The 17,129-nt window shown below is 36.0% G+C and overlaps 1 protein-coding gene across 1 annotated transcript; it reads left to right on the top strand.

The window, feature by feature from the left end:
* Positions 1-3,902: 3,902 nt before the first annotated feature.
* On the top strand, positions 3,903-17,078 carry LOC109009740 (aminopeptidase P2). Its single transcript, XM_018990343.2, has 13 exons — positions 3,903-4,303; positions 4,930-5,055; positions 5,224-5,343; positions 6,198-6,473; positions 6,760-6,932; positions 8,756-9,010; positions 10,129-10,280; positions 10,783-10,973; positions 11,984-12,092; positions 12,178-12,332; positions 13,095-13,187; positions 14,401-14,481; positions 16,713-17,078. The coding sequence occupies exons 1-13, from the start codon at positions 3,989-3,991 to the stop codon at positions 16,782-16,784; spliced, it is 2,118 nt and encodes a 705-aa protein (XP_018845888.1). The 5' UTR covers positions 3,903-3,988; the 3' UTR covers positions 16,785-17,078.
* Positions 17,079-17,129: the final 51 nt, after the last annotated feature.

A 17,129-nucleotide genomic window follows, 5' to 3' on the forward strand; every position in this document is an offset into this window, starting at 1 on the left:
ACCCCCCAACATATGAATGAAGTCCTCCCTTTCCTGAAGTTTTCTTATTTAATTACACAAAATCCTTGGTTATGGAATACCTCAAAATTGCAAACTCTGTTTGATCAAGACAATATCACATAAATCCAAAAACTTTCCCTCCCAAAATAATCAAAGGCAAGATTCTTTGATTTGGACACCAACTCACAATGAAAAATTATTTGTGAAAACAACCTATCATATAGCGGCCAAAACTCATAGAACATTTTTGCAAAACTTCCCAAGTCTAATACTAGAAAAACTTTGGAAGCTGAAAATCCATGATCGACATAAGTTGTTTATCTGAAAAATCATATGGAATATACTCCCCACCCAAGCAAGACTCAGCAGGATCACTCCAAATTTCAAGCTGGAAAATGTCTGATGTGTAATGGAGAAGAAGAAACATTGCTCCATCTCTTCATAGAATGTCCATTCACTCGGATACTATGGAGTCAAAGTAGCTAGCCATTAAATCATGCATAATTGCCTATCAATTCAATGTCAGATTGGATATTATTAATAATCAACCTAGAGCCAATCTTGGGATTAAAAGCTCTAAAGGTACACTAATTCCAGATTTTTGCAATCCTAATGTTGGATTTCATTTGGTGGCAACGAAATGAAATACTACACAATCACACAGAACCCTCTTTAAGGAATGCAGATGCCCAATTGGAAAAGTCTTACCTAGATTATAAACATGCATGAGAAGAAAAATTACAAGTCTCTCCAAGACTAAATTGGCTACCACCACCTTGGAACTATTGGAGCTTCTCCTTTGATGCAATAATTAGAGATTCATTCTCCACAAATTTGACAGTCTATCGCAATTCATAAGGTCAGATCCTAAAAATATGTATATAAAAAATTCCTTCCACAATTCTAGTCGTAGCTGAAGCATCTGCCGCCATTTTGGCATCACAATTGGCAAAATTGCTCCAAAAGAACCCCTCTATTCTGGAAGGTGACGCACTAGAGGTTATAACAACAATTGAAAATGTGAACTCTTCACCAGGTTGGCAAATAATCCCAATTATTGATGATATCCAGCAAAATCTACATCCTTGAGAAGATTGGAGAGTTATCAAAATTCTTCGATCGCAAAATTGATATACTCACTTAGTAGTGCAATAGGCAGTAGCCAATCAAATCTTTGGTTGTATACATTTAGATAAACTACCTAGATGTATTTTGTATATTGATAATGGGAAGGATCCCCATGAGGCAATATGTACTATATTATTTTAGTTCTATTAATATTAAGTATGCTTGATTAGGGAAAAAAAAAATCTGGCAGCCATTATTAAAGAAAGACCAGTACCGTGTAGCTAGCTTGTTTCTCTCTAGAAGCCTTTCTCTCTCATCTTCTCTATCCGTGACTTCTCTCTAGGAAAAACCCATCTTCTCGTTCAGTGTTGCCGGAGAGGAAGGTCCTCTCCATCTCCTTTTACTTTTCCTTTTCTTTTCTACTACCTATATGTGAATATGTTTATATGGTAGTTTTTCTTTCCCGGTTCGGATTTTCTAAGATTTGCTGCACTTCGCCATGGAAAGTTGACACGTGCCCCACCATGAAGTTCCCCTGCTGCCGATCTGCTGGGCTGATGCCGAACCGTGCCCAAAATGTCTGCGCGTGGCTCTCACGCACGGCTTGTTTCCACGCGTGGCCTTCACGCACCGCACCAGTAGATTCCCTACCCTCCGATCATTCAGATTGACTCGACCCCACCTCCATACCACCGACGCGTGGCTCTCACGCGCCACTCCAGAGGCACGGGTTCACTTTCCCTTCACAGATTTTTTTTTTCCGATGCCAGTCTATCCAGGTTACTGCTTACCCTAACTGGTGATCTTGTAAAAGGGACTAAGGATCTCTCCAAAAAATATCTCAAGACAACGGACTACAATGCACCCACTTACACCATTTCCAATGGTGGCTTGCCTTTTGAATGTCATTTAAGACAGTATCCTCTTTGTATGGTTTGGGTAGAGATTAAGAAATTGGTCTCAAAACTCGTTTTATTTTCTTTTTTATCACCACTTTTACACTGTGATTGTTGTATTGGGGTATTTGTTAGGGAACTCCACCCCCTAGCATGTACCGTCTTTTATTTTAATGAAGTTTGCTTGCTTAGAGGAAAAAAAAAAAAAAAGAAAAAAAAAAAGCTTGTCCCTCTGACCCAAAGAAATGCAACTGAAAACTCCAAAAATCCGAGTAAAGTGAGCCCAAGCAGAAGATGCATATATACACACACAAAACAGGCTTGGATCTTATTAACACTATTCAATAATTTCCATATGAATACAAAAATTTTAGGTGGCAGAATTGGGGTTCGGGATGAATTTTGAAAAGGTAAACGTACCCAAATGAGGGCTCAATATTAAATCCCAAGCAGATATAGAAGTGAAACACCCATTAATCATGCTTGAGTGCTTCTAGAGCCCAAGTACTGCATCTAGCCCCTCCATGAGTTTTATATTGGAGCTAATCACTTATTGTATTAAAGATGGATTATATATTCAACATTTTCAACTTATACATCTGCCATCGGCCTGCATGCTTCTAAACAAAAATCCTACCTTCAACGGCAATATTTCATGTGAGATGATGGGATAGGAGCGGCCTTAATTTACATGCTATGAACCATTAACCATCTACGTATCCAAAATAGAAAAATGATAGTTACAATTGGAAGTATACAAATACTGCGTAATGATTTTTAAAAAAATAAATAAATACATGATCTACATGGAAAAAAAAATTATTTTTTTAATTGTAGATCCGGTCTCACTCTTTTTTAAAATAACTACACGGTATTTACAGACTCTACGACTATACGTAGCGTCATACATTACTCATTTGGATATTGACTTGATCAAAGTAAGAGAATGCCAAGATTTATAAGTAGCACGACTTTCCACACATTGGACAAATATTTTTGCCGCATAACGGGCGCCCATGGCATGAATTTGAAACTAAAATGTTCCAAGCTGCTAGCTTCATGTATTGTTGAGCCTTGTCCTCATCAAATAAGCTCCTAATCTCAAGACCACTACCCTCTTCATGTGTTGGCTTGCAAATTTTGGACCAAGAAACCTATGTTGTCTTTGTATGTCCCCTAGTATAAAAGAAGTGAATGGTTGATGTATAAGGTCAATGATTCTTTTTTTTTACTTCCCTACTAGATTTGAATGTAAACTTGATCACAATGGAATGAAGAGATATAATGTAACGATTTAATAAAAGGTCCAAACCACATGACCTATATTTTAAAAGGATTAATTAATGATATAATTGTAATCCTATTGTAATCTTATAAAGAGTAAGAACTTTTCATTCTCAAATAATGTGAGATCTCATACACTGTCTACTCTTATCCTTATCATATAGGGTGTCACATATAAGCAATCAACTAAGTTCATAATCAAAGGTACAGTCGAGTTGAATTAAATATTATTAAACTCTTAAATTTAGTTCGTAACTTCGTTTAAATTTAAAAAACTTGAACAACATTCGACTATGTTATGATTACGGTCTATTTATTTTTAGAAAAATATTTGCATCAGCCCCACACCAGCACACACTCAACCTATTGAGTGTAAAAAAAAAAAAAAGTGATGTGAAGTGTGTGCTGGTGTGGGGCTGATGCATAGCATTTCCCTTTATTTTTATTTTGAATGATTTGAACTTGTTCATAAATTATTTAAAAAATGAAATAACATTACAGAAATATTTTACATTTTATTTACTTAATTAAGATAAAAGTATTAATAAACACGAAAAATCTCATGTTTTTCCCTCTGGTTTCTAGCCATTAGGAGCCCATACCTTATCCACCAAACGTCACCGTTTCATCACTCTCCAATTCCAAGGGCCAGGCCCCCCTCCCCTCTTCGACAACCTGGGATTCTTTTCCTGTTTGCCTTCTCTGTATCTCTCTCTAGAACTCAGTTTCCCTCTCTAAACATGGTTACCATGGGCTCGTTACCGTCACCCTTAATGTGTACTCACACACACTCTCGCTACCTCCATTTTCTCTCTTTCTCATTCCCAGTTCTCCAAAAATTTAAAAGCCGCCCCAAACTTTTCACCAAATCACCAAACGCCCCAATCCTCACTATCCAGAATTGCACTTCCATCACGGCCAAGACCTCTTCCGAAATCAAAAGGCACAGCACCGTCTCACAACCTGACGAGAAGCTCCGCAAGCTCCGGGACCTCTTCTCGATACCCGGGGTTAACATCGACGCGTATATCATTCCCTCTCAGGACGCTCACCAGGTTGGATTCTTGGGTTTTAGTCGAAGTCTTGGTGGTTTTTGCTGTTGTGTTGCAGCTGGATTTTCAATGATTAGGCTGAACTCGTGCTTTTTTTCAAATAAGTAATACAGCTTTATTGATAAGCGCGAAAGGCGTAACTAAGTAAAAAAAAAAGTATAAAGAGATGCAATGGTCAAACTTGTAGTTTTTGGGGTCTGAGATTGTTTGTTTCGGGTTTCGAATTCAACCGCGTTTTTTTTTGAGTGATTGTGTCGAAAAACTTGAGCTTTTTGGTTCAGATGGATGAAACTTTTTTTTTTTTTTTTTTATCGTGTCAATGGAGACTAAGCACCTAGGTTTTGAATTTTTGAATGCCTTCAGTTTTTGTGATGAAAAGTATATGTTTTTCGACCCCTCCAACTATCTCCTCATTAGATAAAATTTTATTTGCCCAAGCATATATTTGTTGTTTGTTCTCGTACACCCCCGGTGCCAATAAAAAGAAAAACATATATTTGTTGAGGACAAACTGAAATCTCTTAGTATTTATGGGGTTTATGTTTCTTTGTTATGGGACTAGAAGTAATATTTTGTGCATTCGAATGTTGCCTCCAGCAAATTTTAATTGCCTTCATTTTGGCTTCCAGAGTGAGTTCATAGCTGAATGTTATATGAGGAGGGCCTATATATCAGGTTTTACTGGCAGTGCTGGTACTGCTGTTGTCACAAAGGATAAAGCAGCTCTTTGGACGGATGGCCGTTATTTTCTCCAGGTTTAAGAAAAGGATAATCTTTGTCTATTCCAACTCTTCAGCTTTAGCTCTGTGCCACATGCAAGTCAAAATGTTTTTACTTTTCTCTTATTTTTTCTTTGGTCCAGTCTAATAATAGGTGGTGGGGACGATATTAATATTTAATATTTTTTTCTCTCTAATGATTAGGCTGAGAAGCAGTTGAGTTCTAGTTGGATTCTTATGCGGTCTGGTAATCTTGGAGTTCCTACCACAAGTGAATGGCTTAATGATGTTTTGACTGCTGGTAGTAGGGTTGGCATTGATCCTGTAAGCAATGCATTGCTGCTTAAGTGGCTGCACAATATTTCTTGTTCTTTTTTAGCATCGTGCAATCCATTGTTTCAAGTGCTGATTTTGACTACTCATTTGGTTGTTTTTTTTTTCATATTAAAATTTAGATCCTAGTCATCTTTTGCACTTACAATCATGGAGAGTATGCCGAATTTCATCTTTTCATTATTTATGGGACTTTTTTCAAAAGTTAGGATATTATACATAATAATCTGATTCATACCTGACTGTCATGTTATACCTTATTCTATCTGTTAGAATATATTCACTGCTTTTCTCCCCATGGTCAGCCCCCCACGTGATATCCCCGTATTGAGTGAGTATAGGTGGCAAATGAGATCTCACATTGCTTGTGAGGGAGAAATTCTTACTCTTTATAGTGATTCTAATGGGATCCAATTGTATAATTGATTGTCGTATGGCCCAGACATGGCTTGAGCCTTCTTTGGATCATTACAAATTGCATAAGAATCAATTCCAGCAAAAATGTGGGACTTGAGCAGTGCCAACTATGATGGAATGACCCAACGAAGACGTCGGGAATTTAAGGGGAGGAGATTGTGATACCCCGTATTGAGTGAGTATAGGTGGTGAATAGGATTCCACATTACTTGAGAGGGAGAACTTCTTGTTCTTTAATAATTCCAATGGGCTCCAATTGTACTATTAACTAGTCCTTTTGGAGTAAATGGCCTTGATGTGAGATGCCCAAAAAAAAAAACACCTTTTGATACATGCAATATGTGCTTTAACTTATTCATGCCTACTATAGCATTTTCCAGACTTTACTGCCTCTGATGCTTCTGTCTTTGGTACTGTGAAGGGAGCAGTTTCTTTTTTCTTCCGATGCTGCAGAGGAACTGAAGGAGGCCATTGCAAAGGAGAATCATGAGCTGGTTTACTTATATGATTTAAATCTAGTGGATGAAATTTGGGGAGAATCACGACCTAAACCTCCAAACAAACCAATCAGAATGCATGACCTAAAATATGCTGGTTTAGATGTAGCATCGAAATTGTCTCTGCTGAGATCTGAACTTGTTGATGCTGGTTCATCTGCCATTGTCATATCAATGCTTGATGAAGTTGCATGGCTGTTGAACTTGGTAATGTTTCTGCACAGCACCTTTAGATTGGAGATGAATGTTGTAAACCATTTTTACTGAAATTTTGGAAATTCTTGCTTCTTGCTGTTTCATGCTTCTCCTTAAAAACAGGGGAAGAAATCTAGAGACATGGGACATCCTCTGCAGCATCAACCTTTTTTTTTTTTTTTCTTGTGTGGGCTGCCCTGCCCCTCACAAGATTGAAATGAAAAGTTCTAATAATTTTTCCAATGATTGTTGCTCTTTACATTCTAATTAAATTGAAATCTTAATTTTTGTTTTGCAGAGAGGAAGTGACGTTCCACATTCACCCGTCATGTATGCATACTTAATTGTGGAGATTGATAGAGCAAAGTTATTTATAGATAATTCTAAGGTCACGCCAGATGTGATGAATCACTTGAAGAATGCAGGCATAGAGTTGAGGCCATATGATTCTATTCTTTCTGAAATAGAAAGGTAAATTTGAGAGCTCTCCTATCTATCTACCTCTACACGTGTGTGTATGAAGCACCCCCTTCCTGATAAGATTAGGAATGTTACTCCATAATATTTCATGTGAAAAATACACATTTCAGTTTTGACTGGATCTATGTCTTTTCTATTGATTTTGTCCTGCAAACTTGTCCTCATCATTACCTAGGTGGTTCTAACACAACAAATTAGACAAATACTCAGTAAATAGCTCAGCATTCAGTAAAAATGTTATTAAGCTAGTTTTCTTTGAAAACATCTCCAAAAAGCATCACATACAAACATAAAAACTTTATCTTGAAACTCTTAATGGACCATACACGTTAACCCTTGTGTTCCTATGCTGTGAACCAAGTCCACATCCTGTGGGCAATAAAGGTAGCCACTCTTCAAACATATGCAATCTGGTGGACCACTTTCCGAACTTCCTTCAGCGTGGCTCACTGGCTTGTGCATCCAACCTTTTGCTCCATTTCTTTCACATAATCATCATATGGACAAAAGAAAAACTTCAGAAAACTATACGTTCATTTATCTTATTTTCTTTCCTTTCTCTTAATTTTCATGACATTTATATGAATTACATACATTTCATATCCTAGAAGCGTACACATTAAAACATCTGCAACCTTCACTTTCATAACATATCATATAGTAGGTGCATCAAAAGGGGTATACAAGAAAGGCTTAATATTACCACATATAATTTGGAAATTCTTTTGTGAAAATATAGCATTTTACTTTGAAAGAAAAGGACATGATCATACTCCTTACCTTGCTTCCTCAACCTTGCAAATCAGTACTTCCTTTGCAACCTTAACAAAATATTCATAGTTATTGTTATCTTAATATCTTACCCTTTTTATACTCTTTACTAATGTTTGGGTACACAAGGTCAGATCTGATTCCCTTGCTATGACATGTGTTTTTCTTTTCACAGATGATCACATTACACATCTAAGTTGACTTGTTTCTCATGTAGTATGCAATTTGGTTTTGTGTTTAGTCTCTCTAGTGTGCTAAACTTGGCCCCACTGAGTCCTAACTTTCCTGTGGTTGTTAAGTGTTTTAAGGAGACCACTTTAGGCTACTAACGCCTTAAAGGTTAACTGCTGTATTTTGTTACATTCAGACCCTAGGCTGAATGATGCAGAGTGTATGCGCAGCACATTTCCAGCAAGCATGCACTCAATTTAGGTGATTCTTAAGGCCCTCTAATGAAGTGATTTGTACACTATTCCGAGGGTTTAAAGTTAAATTAAAGCCTAGTGATTGGGTCTGGATTTGGGCTCCAACAGTAAACTTTTGAGCCTCAAGATTTTGCTAAGTGTGCATGCGGGCATGCTGTTAATGTTATTCCAGCACTTGGACAAAGGTTTAATATCAAGTATCCTAGGAAGGCCCAAACAGCAGTGATTAGAGACTGCTGTGGTCAGAAGTTCTCCAGCAGTCTAAAATCCCTTCTTTTGATTCATGAGGTGATCATTACGTTAGACAGGCTTTTTAAAACGAAATTGCGAGGAAATCAGTTTGTTCTCACATTGGACAGCACGTGTACAAAACTCCACCTTTCAAGGTGTAGCACGTGTAAAAATGCTGCTGTAGGTGGAATTGAATTTCTAACCCTTCTGGTTGGTTTATTCACATGTTTAGTGCTGCAAATGCATCCTTTCAGCTTTATCTGTCAGATACCAACCTATATGGAGACTATGGTGTCTGTAGGCTTGCTTTTACATGCATACTGGAGTAAACTTGGTTCATAAGCACTACAAACTGAAAACAAATACCAGATGATTACGTTTTCTCAGTTTGGCAGCACAAGATACTCACCTTTGGCTGGATACATCATCTGTTAATGCGGCCATTGTCAATACCTATAAGTCTTCCTCTGAGAGATTTACTGGGAGCCATGGGAATAAAACCAAGGGTAAGAGTAAGATGCATGATAGCTCCAATGGCCAGTCTGGGGGGCACAGTGGAGTATATAAGTCATCCCCTATCTCAGTGGCAAAGGCAGTAAAAAATCATGCTGAGCTAGAAGGGATGAGGAATTCTCATTTAAGGTAATTCGTTGCTTCCTTTGGGACCTGTTATCTTTTGATGATTTAATGTTTAGATTTTTCATCTTATCATTTTATTTCAATGCCTTAATATTAAGCTTGAATCATCGGTTTTGTATATGCAGACCATAGAGTGATTTAGAATGTAAGCATTAAGGTCAGCATGTTTGTTATTTGCCAACTTGTTTTAGTAGTTTTTTTAAACTTATTTTGATGAATAGTAATTTTTTTAACTAATAGAAGTACTATGAAGGAATTAAACTTTTTCTCATTGTTTTTGGTCAGACTATCAGTGCTGGCACATTTCTTGTTTTCTTCTAGTGCTACAAATTATTCATTGGAATGAACTCTGATCAATTCTAGTTCCTGAATGCAGATAACCTCATTATTAAATCCATTTGATCTTTCATATGGTGTCAGAGCTCAAATCTTCCTTTCTTAATATCCTCTTTCATTAAATTGGGGCCCAAAATTGCACTGCTTTTATATTTCACCTTTTGAGAATTCTCAGCACTTTTTCCTTTTGTAGTTAGGTGCATCTCTTGCATACTTCCTGTATACTGGGTAACGCCCTCTTTCATCTTTGTAGTTAGGTGCATCTCTTGCATACTTCGTGTGTACTGGGTAATGCCCTCTTTCATCTTTGTAGTTAGGTGCATCTCTTTCATACTTCGTGTGTACTGGGTAATGCACTCTTTCCTCTTTATAAAATCTAGCAGATTTTAATGATTCCATGTTTGAGAGGGTTCGATGATCATACCACATTATTCATATGTGATTTATGAAATTCCTGTTGATGCCTGATTAACTAATTCTGTCATTAGTTCATCAGTTTATTACCCTCTGGTTAAGTCTCTTAATTTTCTCATGACTGTGCAGATAGATATAGCTATCTGGGGAATTCTTTATGAGAACAATATTTTCTCTCAGCATTGGGAAAAAAATTCTGAAAAAGAACCTGTAAGCAAGAGCATAAAGTAGTCATTCTCCATAGGCATGCGTGATGCTCTTTTTTGTATCAAACATGTTATTTTGCTACAAAAGCTTAAGTATATATTATCAGTTACAAAGATGAATTTTGCTAAAAACTGTGGAAGACGTGTCTTATATCTTCTATGCAGGGATGCTGCTGCTCTAGCACAGTTTTGGGTCTGGCTGGAAGATGAAATTCACAAGGACGTGAAACTAACAGAGGTCGAAGTTTCTGACAAGCTTCTTGAATTTCGTTCAAAGCAGGCCGGTTTCATTGATACAAGCTTTGACACTATCAGCGGTATATCCTATTCTACAATTTTATCAGTTTGTTTTCTACTTTTAGATTTGTAGATCAAATTAACCTTGTAAGAGGTGTGTGAACCTCTTTTGTTCTGATTGCCTGTTCTCAAGTCATAGGGTAAAGGCCAAACCTCCCAAGTGGTGTATCACCTTGGGTAATAATTAGTTACGGTGAATGTCCACTGTGCAATCTTTCATTGTAGTTCTGAAGTACGGTTTTGTTTGTCCCACCTCCTATGGAATAAAGAACTAAAAGTGTATATCTCTGTAACATGCTTGGCTATGTCTTGAATTTGTTTTCCATGCTTTTTTTTATTGATATGTAGAAATTAAAATCTTATGCTTCAATTCCTTTTGTGCTTATGCAAAGGATTATTGTGTTAGTTTCTTTGCAAATGGTGTATAATAATGTATATAGATGTACTTATCAAAATAATGTATATAGATGTTTTATTATCAGTTATTAAACCTCACTGCTCACAGTTAGTATGTTCTTCCAGCTACTGGTGCAAATGGGGCTATCATACACTACAAGCCAGAAACAGAAAGTTGCGCTGTGGTGGATTCAAAGAAACTCTTCCTATTGGATAGTGGAGCTCAATATGTTGATGGTACTACTGACATAACAAGGACTGTACATTTTGGTGTACCTAATGCACGACAAAAAGAATGCTTCACTCGAGTGTTACAGGTAGCTAAATGTTTGTTATTTTATTTATTTATTTATTTTATATGGTAAAGAGAAGAGATGGTTTTTCTTGAAGGTTGGCTCCAATCAGAATTCAGATGCTAAAACAAATCTGGGTGGGGTGGGTCCAGGTTTTAAGTTCAAATGTTGATTGGAAAATGTTTGTCTGGTTGTTAACCACTGATATTCTGCTTACTGCCATCATGCTATTTCTTGTCCTCTTGAACTACCACGATAGAATAGCATGATGCGACAAAAATATATACAAGGGAAAGTACACTTCCCACCCCCTAACTAACAGGTGTTTTACACTTTGCATCATTCAACACCTGTTAATATAGCACCCACCATTAGTGGCCAAGGTTGTGATGTAACCTATTTCTCCATTAATGGCTAGACCTGGATAGGGTGCTATTTGACAAAAAATGGCAGTTGAAGAGTGAACTTTGTCGATTTTGGTAGTTAAGGGTGAAAAGTTTAAAACATCTGTTAATTAGAAGGTGAAAGGTGTATTTATCCCAATATATACATCATTTTTTAACTCATATTAAGTACAACTCTTTTTTGCACTTCAGAATATTCTTGTATCTAACCTTTAAGCAATCTGGTATTTTTTTATGTGTAAATAAAGATTTTATTGATGATGAATAGGCAACAATCTGGTATTTGGTGCATTGAAAAAATCTATTTGCAAGTTTGGTTATTGACACACCCAACAAACCGCTGATGTGAAAGGCTAACATCAGCAATCATAAAATGTATTGGTGTTTTGACTTTTCTACAACTGTAATGAATTCTACAGTAAGCTGTGTTTACAGACATGCTTGCAAGTAGCAGAACTCTTGTGCATTATAGTTGTGGGTTTTGTTCCCCAATGATCTCTGAGTAGATTATAAATTGTAATGTATGTAGTGTGGTTTTCATTTTCATCTTGTACTTCTTGAGGGTTAGTAGGGCCAATTTTGTCTATGAACTTTTTATTTTTGGATTTTTCTGATAGTGGCCAGTTGCAGGGTCACATAGCTCTCGATCAGGCAGTATTCCCTGAATGTACCCCTGGTTTTGTGTTGGATGCATTTGCTCGTTCTTTCCTTTGGAAGATTGGGCTTGATTACCGGCATGGTATGTGTTTGTGAAGTTGTGAAGTAACCAATTAAATGAATCTGTTGACATGATCAAATGATTTCTCTTTCCCTTCCATCTTTAGGAACTGGGCATGGAGTAGGAGCTGCACTGAATGTTCATGAGGGCCCTCAAAGTATTAGCTACAGATATGGAAATATGACCCCCTTATTGAAAGGAATGATTGTAAGCAACGAACCTGGCTATTATGAAGACCATGCCTTTGGTATTCGAATTGAGGTACTCTTTCAGCTGCTCTTTTACAACCTCAAAATTCATCTTTGCTGCAAATATCCCTGGACTTTCTATTAGTGATGTCCCCTTTTTGTTAGGTTCTAGTAAAAAACAAAAAGGTTCTAGTCAATGAACGTGAGTTTTTTTTAATGATATGCTTCCAACCATCAGCAGCTGGACGAAAACCAATGTTTTTCTCGGGGTAGAGAAAAAAAAATTTATATATAAATAGATATTAAGTTCTAAGTGGATAACTATGTTTAAGAGGGTTCTCATTACCTTCTTATTGAAAATGGTGGTGAAGAAGACGATGGATAAATAATTTTTGTGAACTTGATTGCAACTGTTATTTTCTATACTTTTCTGAATGGACCTGTATCTTCATTTTGGATGTTAAAATTTAAAACCTTCAATAGTTCAGAAATCTTTAGTTATTTATACATCCAGTGTAGTTGGCTACGCCTATTGGTATTAATAAATTTTCACTTGGAAAAAAAAATCTTTAGTTATTTATTTTGTGATTTTACAAGAGGTTCAGCTTTTTTTTTATCAGAAATGGGGGATGCTTTGATTTTTTTAGTCACATTTTTTCTGATAAAGAAAGCTCTGTGTGCGTGTGGGTGAGATATGCTTATATTTGTTCGTAATGCTGGTTGATCTCTGTTAAAAATGTTCAGATATCCTCTAGATGGTTAAGGTAAGACTTTCTCTCTTATTGTTCTTGCACATGCTTGTTGCATTGTAGCTTAGGTTCTCTTTTTTCTGCAGAACCTCCTTTATGTGAAAGAGGTTGACACACCTAATCGATTCGGAGGGGTTGGATACCTGGGATTTGAAAAACTTACATTTGTCCCCATTCAGGTATGCTAATGTTTAACCTGTAAATGTAGCTTTGTCATGAATATCAGTGTAGAATATCAATGGTTTGGGTAGTTTCCAATGGGCTCTTAGTTGAAATTCGGTTTACATAATATTTGATCATACATACTGGGTTCTGTGGCTCTACTGGGCTTTGCAACGAGTATAGTAGAAATGATAATTTTTCTGGCAATCGAAGTGATTTACTGATGGTTTAAATGCATGGATAAGTGAAATAACAGTCCACCCATCCCACAACGATTTGTGGGTGCACATACACACATGTATATACTGATAAATGGATATTCAGCACTAATGTGCGAGACATCTCTATACCTATCTACTTGGATACTAGTTTATTTTGCAATATTTGTCACTATTACATACCAAATTTCAGATTCTTTTCATAATTTTTTTTTATGAATAAATTCTTTTCATAAAATTATACCATGCTTAGAATGAGCAGAAAAGAATATGAAAAAAATGGTTGTAACTAGTTGTGGAGTTCTTTTTTTTTTTTTTTTAAGTAAGAAATTATTAAAACCATGTAATTAGGCATAGCCCAAGAACATTTTTTGTTTATCGGTAAACAAGATTTTTTTTATCAAAAGAATAGGCAAAAACCCAAGTATACGGGAATATACAAGAGCAATGCCTATGCATGCTTAATTTAGATATACAAGGAATTCATGAAATGACAAGCCATGAAAATCAATTACAATTACCAATGGAATAAAGGATTTAAAAATAGGCTTCTAAGCTCCTCCGTTGACTGCGCTTGATCTTCAAAACTTCTTTCGTTCCTTTGGGATAAGTAGCCAATGACCTTGTAGCCTTATTGGCATTTGCTCCCCATCTCTCATGAGGGATGTCCAGGGGTCAAAGTCCCCATACCCCAACCACCCTAATCAAGTGTAATTGGTAAATGCACAAAAGGACTCTCTCTCTCTCTCTCTCTCTCTCTCTCTCTATATATATATATATATATATATGACTACCTGTGGTTTCTTTCTGGAGATCTAGATCTTAGTAATTATTAACCTGGATTTTGGAATAATTCAGAAAGCATTTTAAGATTTCGTGCTAGCTGCCTGTTATAAGAGCATGATTTATAATTAAATAATGGACAAGAGCATCCTCAAAAGATTTATGTTATTTAATAGTCTGTCTAAAACAAGTTATTTAATTACTTCTTGTTTTTGGTTTCATCATGCAGAGTAAATTGATCGATTTATCTTTGCTCTCAACTGCGGAAGTTGATTGGCTGAACGAGTACCATTTACAAGTTTGGGAAAAGGTAATATTCCACATCTAGAAACTATTTCTAGCTCCACGCAGTTGTCTTCCATGGAACTCAGAATTTTGGTAACAACTGCTGAAACGAGTTTTAATGATCTCTTATTTCTGATTTACTTATATAAAAAAAAAAAAAATGATCTCTTATTTCTCATAGCTTTGTACCCTAGAAGTAGGTTTCATCAAGGGCACATCTGTTTTGAATGTACCTTGTCACATGGAGAGTATTGAAATCAATTGGTTTATTAGACTGTACGATTAATCGACTAGTAAAGATGAAATGTTACTACTTTAGGTCACCTAGTTTTGTCACTAGTTTAGAATGAAACTAGTTGTAGATCCTCGATTGTGTTGGGAGAAGTATAATTCATCTAATGAAAAATAAAGTTTATATTTTCTAAGTTTGTTCTATCTGGTTTTCCTGATGAGGAGAAACCCCAGAGACTGCAACATAACTTTATGGACAAATATGTATTGTTAGAAGACGTAGCAAGAAAACTATAATTTTTTTTATCAGTAAATGGGAACTTTATTAAAATTATTTTTTGATAGGTAAAGAGAAAAGAAAATAGGAATTTTATTAAAATTATAGCAAGAAAACTATAATTATATGAAGAATACATATGACTTTTCAGGTGTTACATATAAGTTTTTATAAATTGTATAAACTTAAATTTAAATAAAACTATAATTTTCAAGTATAGGATAATCAACCTGAAATTGCAATTTGCTTATAAGCTTCCAAAATTTATTTATTGGACTGCAGGATTGAAGTGGTCATAATTGAGTGTAAGCCTTTTGGGTATGCTTGGTTAACAGAATAGGATGCTGAAATAGAATAGCTTCCCATGGAATGGTTGTTATTTAGTTTGATTATTATTATTATTATTTTTTGACAAGGAAGGATAAAGAATAACTATTCTTCAAACTGAGAGGGATAACTATTCCTCCATAAAATGAGAAGAATAGCTATTCCTGGTGCATTGGAGTAGTAAGTTTTTAAATTCCTTATTTCTAATTAGTTTAGAATAACTTTAAATGCCCTGGTGATTGGCCAATTACAAACACCCGCGTTGCCCAGATCAGCCCCATATCGTGCCAGCCCTGGAAGTCCATTTCGAGGGCCACCCTTGGTAGGTTTTGTAGGTGGCCTGCTAAAGAGGCTAAAGAAAGGCCTAATTGAAAATGATAGCCTCTTTATTGTTGAAACACACTGTAACTTTCCCCTAAGTGACTCGTATCAAGGAAGCTTTTTGCGAGTTCTCGCTAGGATGCGTTATCTTTCAAATGCTTTCTTTTTGTCTTGCATCTAATGGAATGGGGTCTTCAGAAAGCCTTTACCCCACTCAGAATGGCCGCTGTGTGATTTTATTTTTATTTAGGCTTACAAAATTGAAAGAATTGTTTTTACAAAATTTGTGGGGTTGGATATTATGCCAACGAGACCTTATGTGTTGTCACCAAACCCTTAGGGGTTGGCTCAAGTGGTAAGGATTTTGATCTTAGTAGTATGCTCTCTTCATGTCTAAGGTTCAAACCGTAAATGCAAACAATTTCTAGGGGCCACATCAAATCTGTGAAAAGCCTTTGATTTACGTGACATGTGTGATGTGGATGCTTTACACAAGCCCAGAGTTTAATCGGGCAAATGACATGTTACGTTTACACGGTCTTTCGGCATTCCTCGTCATCGACAAAATGTGTTGCCAAACAAAAGAATAGCAATGTCTATTTCCATTCCTAAAGGAATTGGAATGGGCATTCTGCATTCGGTCTCTTTGGAAATAAGAAAATCCATTTCACGAACTAAATGTACCCTTAAGCTTTCAGAATTTATGAGTTAGGAAAGGTTGTGGTTTCATAAATTTAGAGGGTTGGAACCCCCATATTATGTGAATTTTTGTAGGAAAAAGAGAATACTTGTTTTTTCTCACAATTGTCAGATATGATGATTAGCCTTTCTGGCATAGGTTGCTTCATGTGTGGAATTTATGCCGGAATAATGATACAACACCAACTATATTACAATTTAACTATTACTACATATTAAAATATTAATATTTTCTGACAAAAAAATATTAATATTTTCTGCTTGAATTAAAAAAGTTCTATTCTTGCAGTGCTTCAAAGTAATTAAAAAAAACAATTTTTGTTATACTCAGTTTTCAACAAATTATAACGTAGTTCTTATATCATTGTCCATTTATGATAACTAACCTAGACAAGTTGCAGGTCTCACCACTGCTGGATGGTTCTGCTCGTCACTGGCTTTGGAACAACACTCGGCCACTTGTCAAACTGTGATTCCCTACTCATTTTGTTCTGTTTATAATTCAATTTATAACGAATTGTCTTATTTATTTTAATCCTTTGCACGTACAATGTAGAACTCTACCAGAGTTGGGAAAAGATTACAACTTGTACAGGACAAACATTGTAGGAATTAGTAGCTTTGTTTTCTCGGACAAAAAACTATGAAATTATTCAAGATCATCTTTTATTTTGCAGTTTGAAACTATAGACTTGCATTCCAAGCTTGTATAATTGCCGAAGTTAAAGCTTGTATAATGGCCGAAGTAGGGCCTGTATATGATGTAACGAGATCTGTTTAATGGTATATCATCCATCTTCAGGGGTAAGAAAAGTTAA

The sequence above is a fragment of the Juglans regia genome, chromosome 8 (assembly GCF_001411555.2).
Source record: "Juglans regia cultivar Chandler chromosome 8, Walnut 2.0, whole genome shotgun sequence".
NCBI classification, from domain to species: Eukaryota; Viridiplantae; Streptophyta; class Magnoliopsida; order Fagales; family Juglandaceae; genus Juglans; species Juglans regia.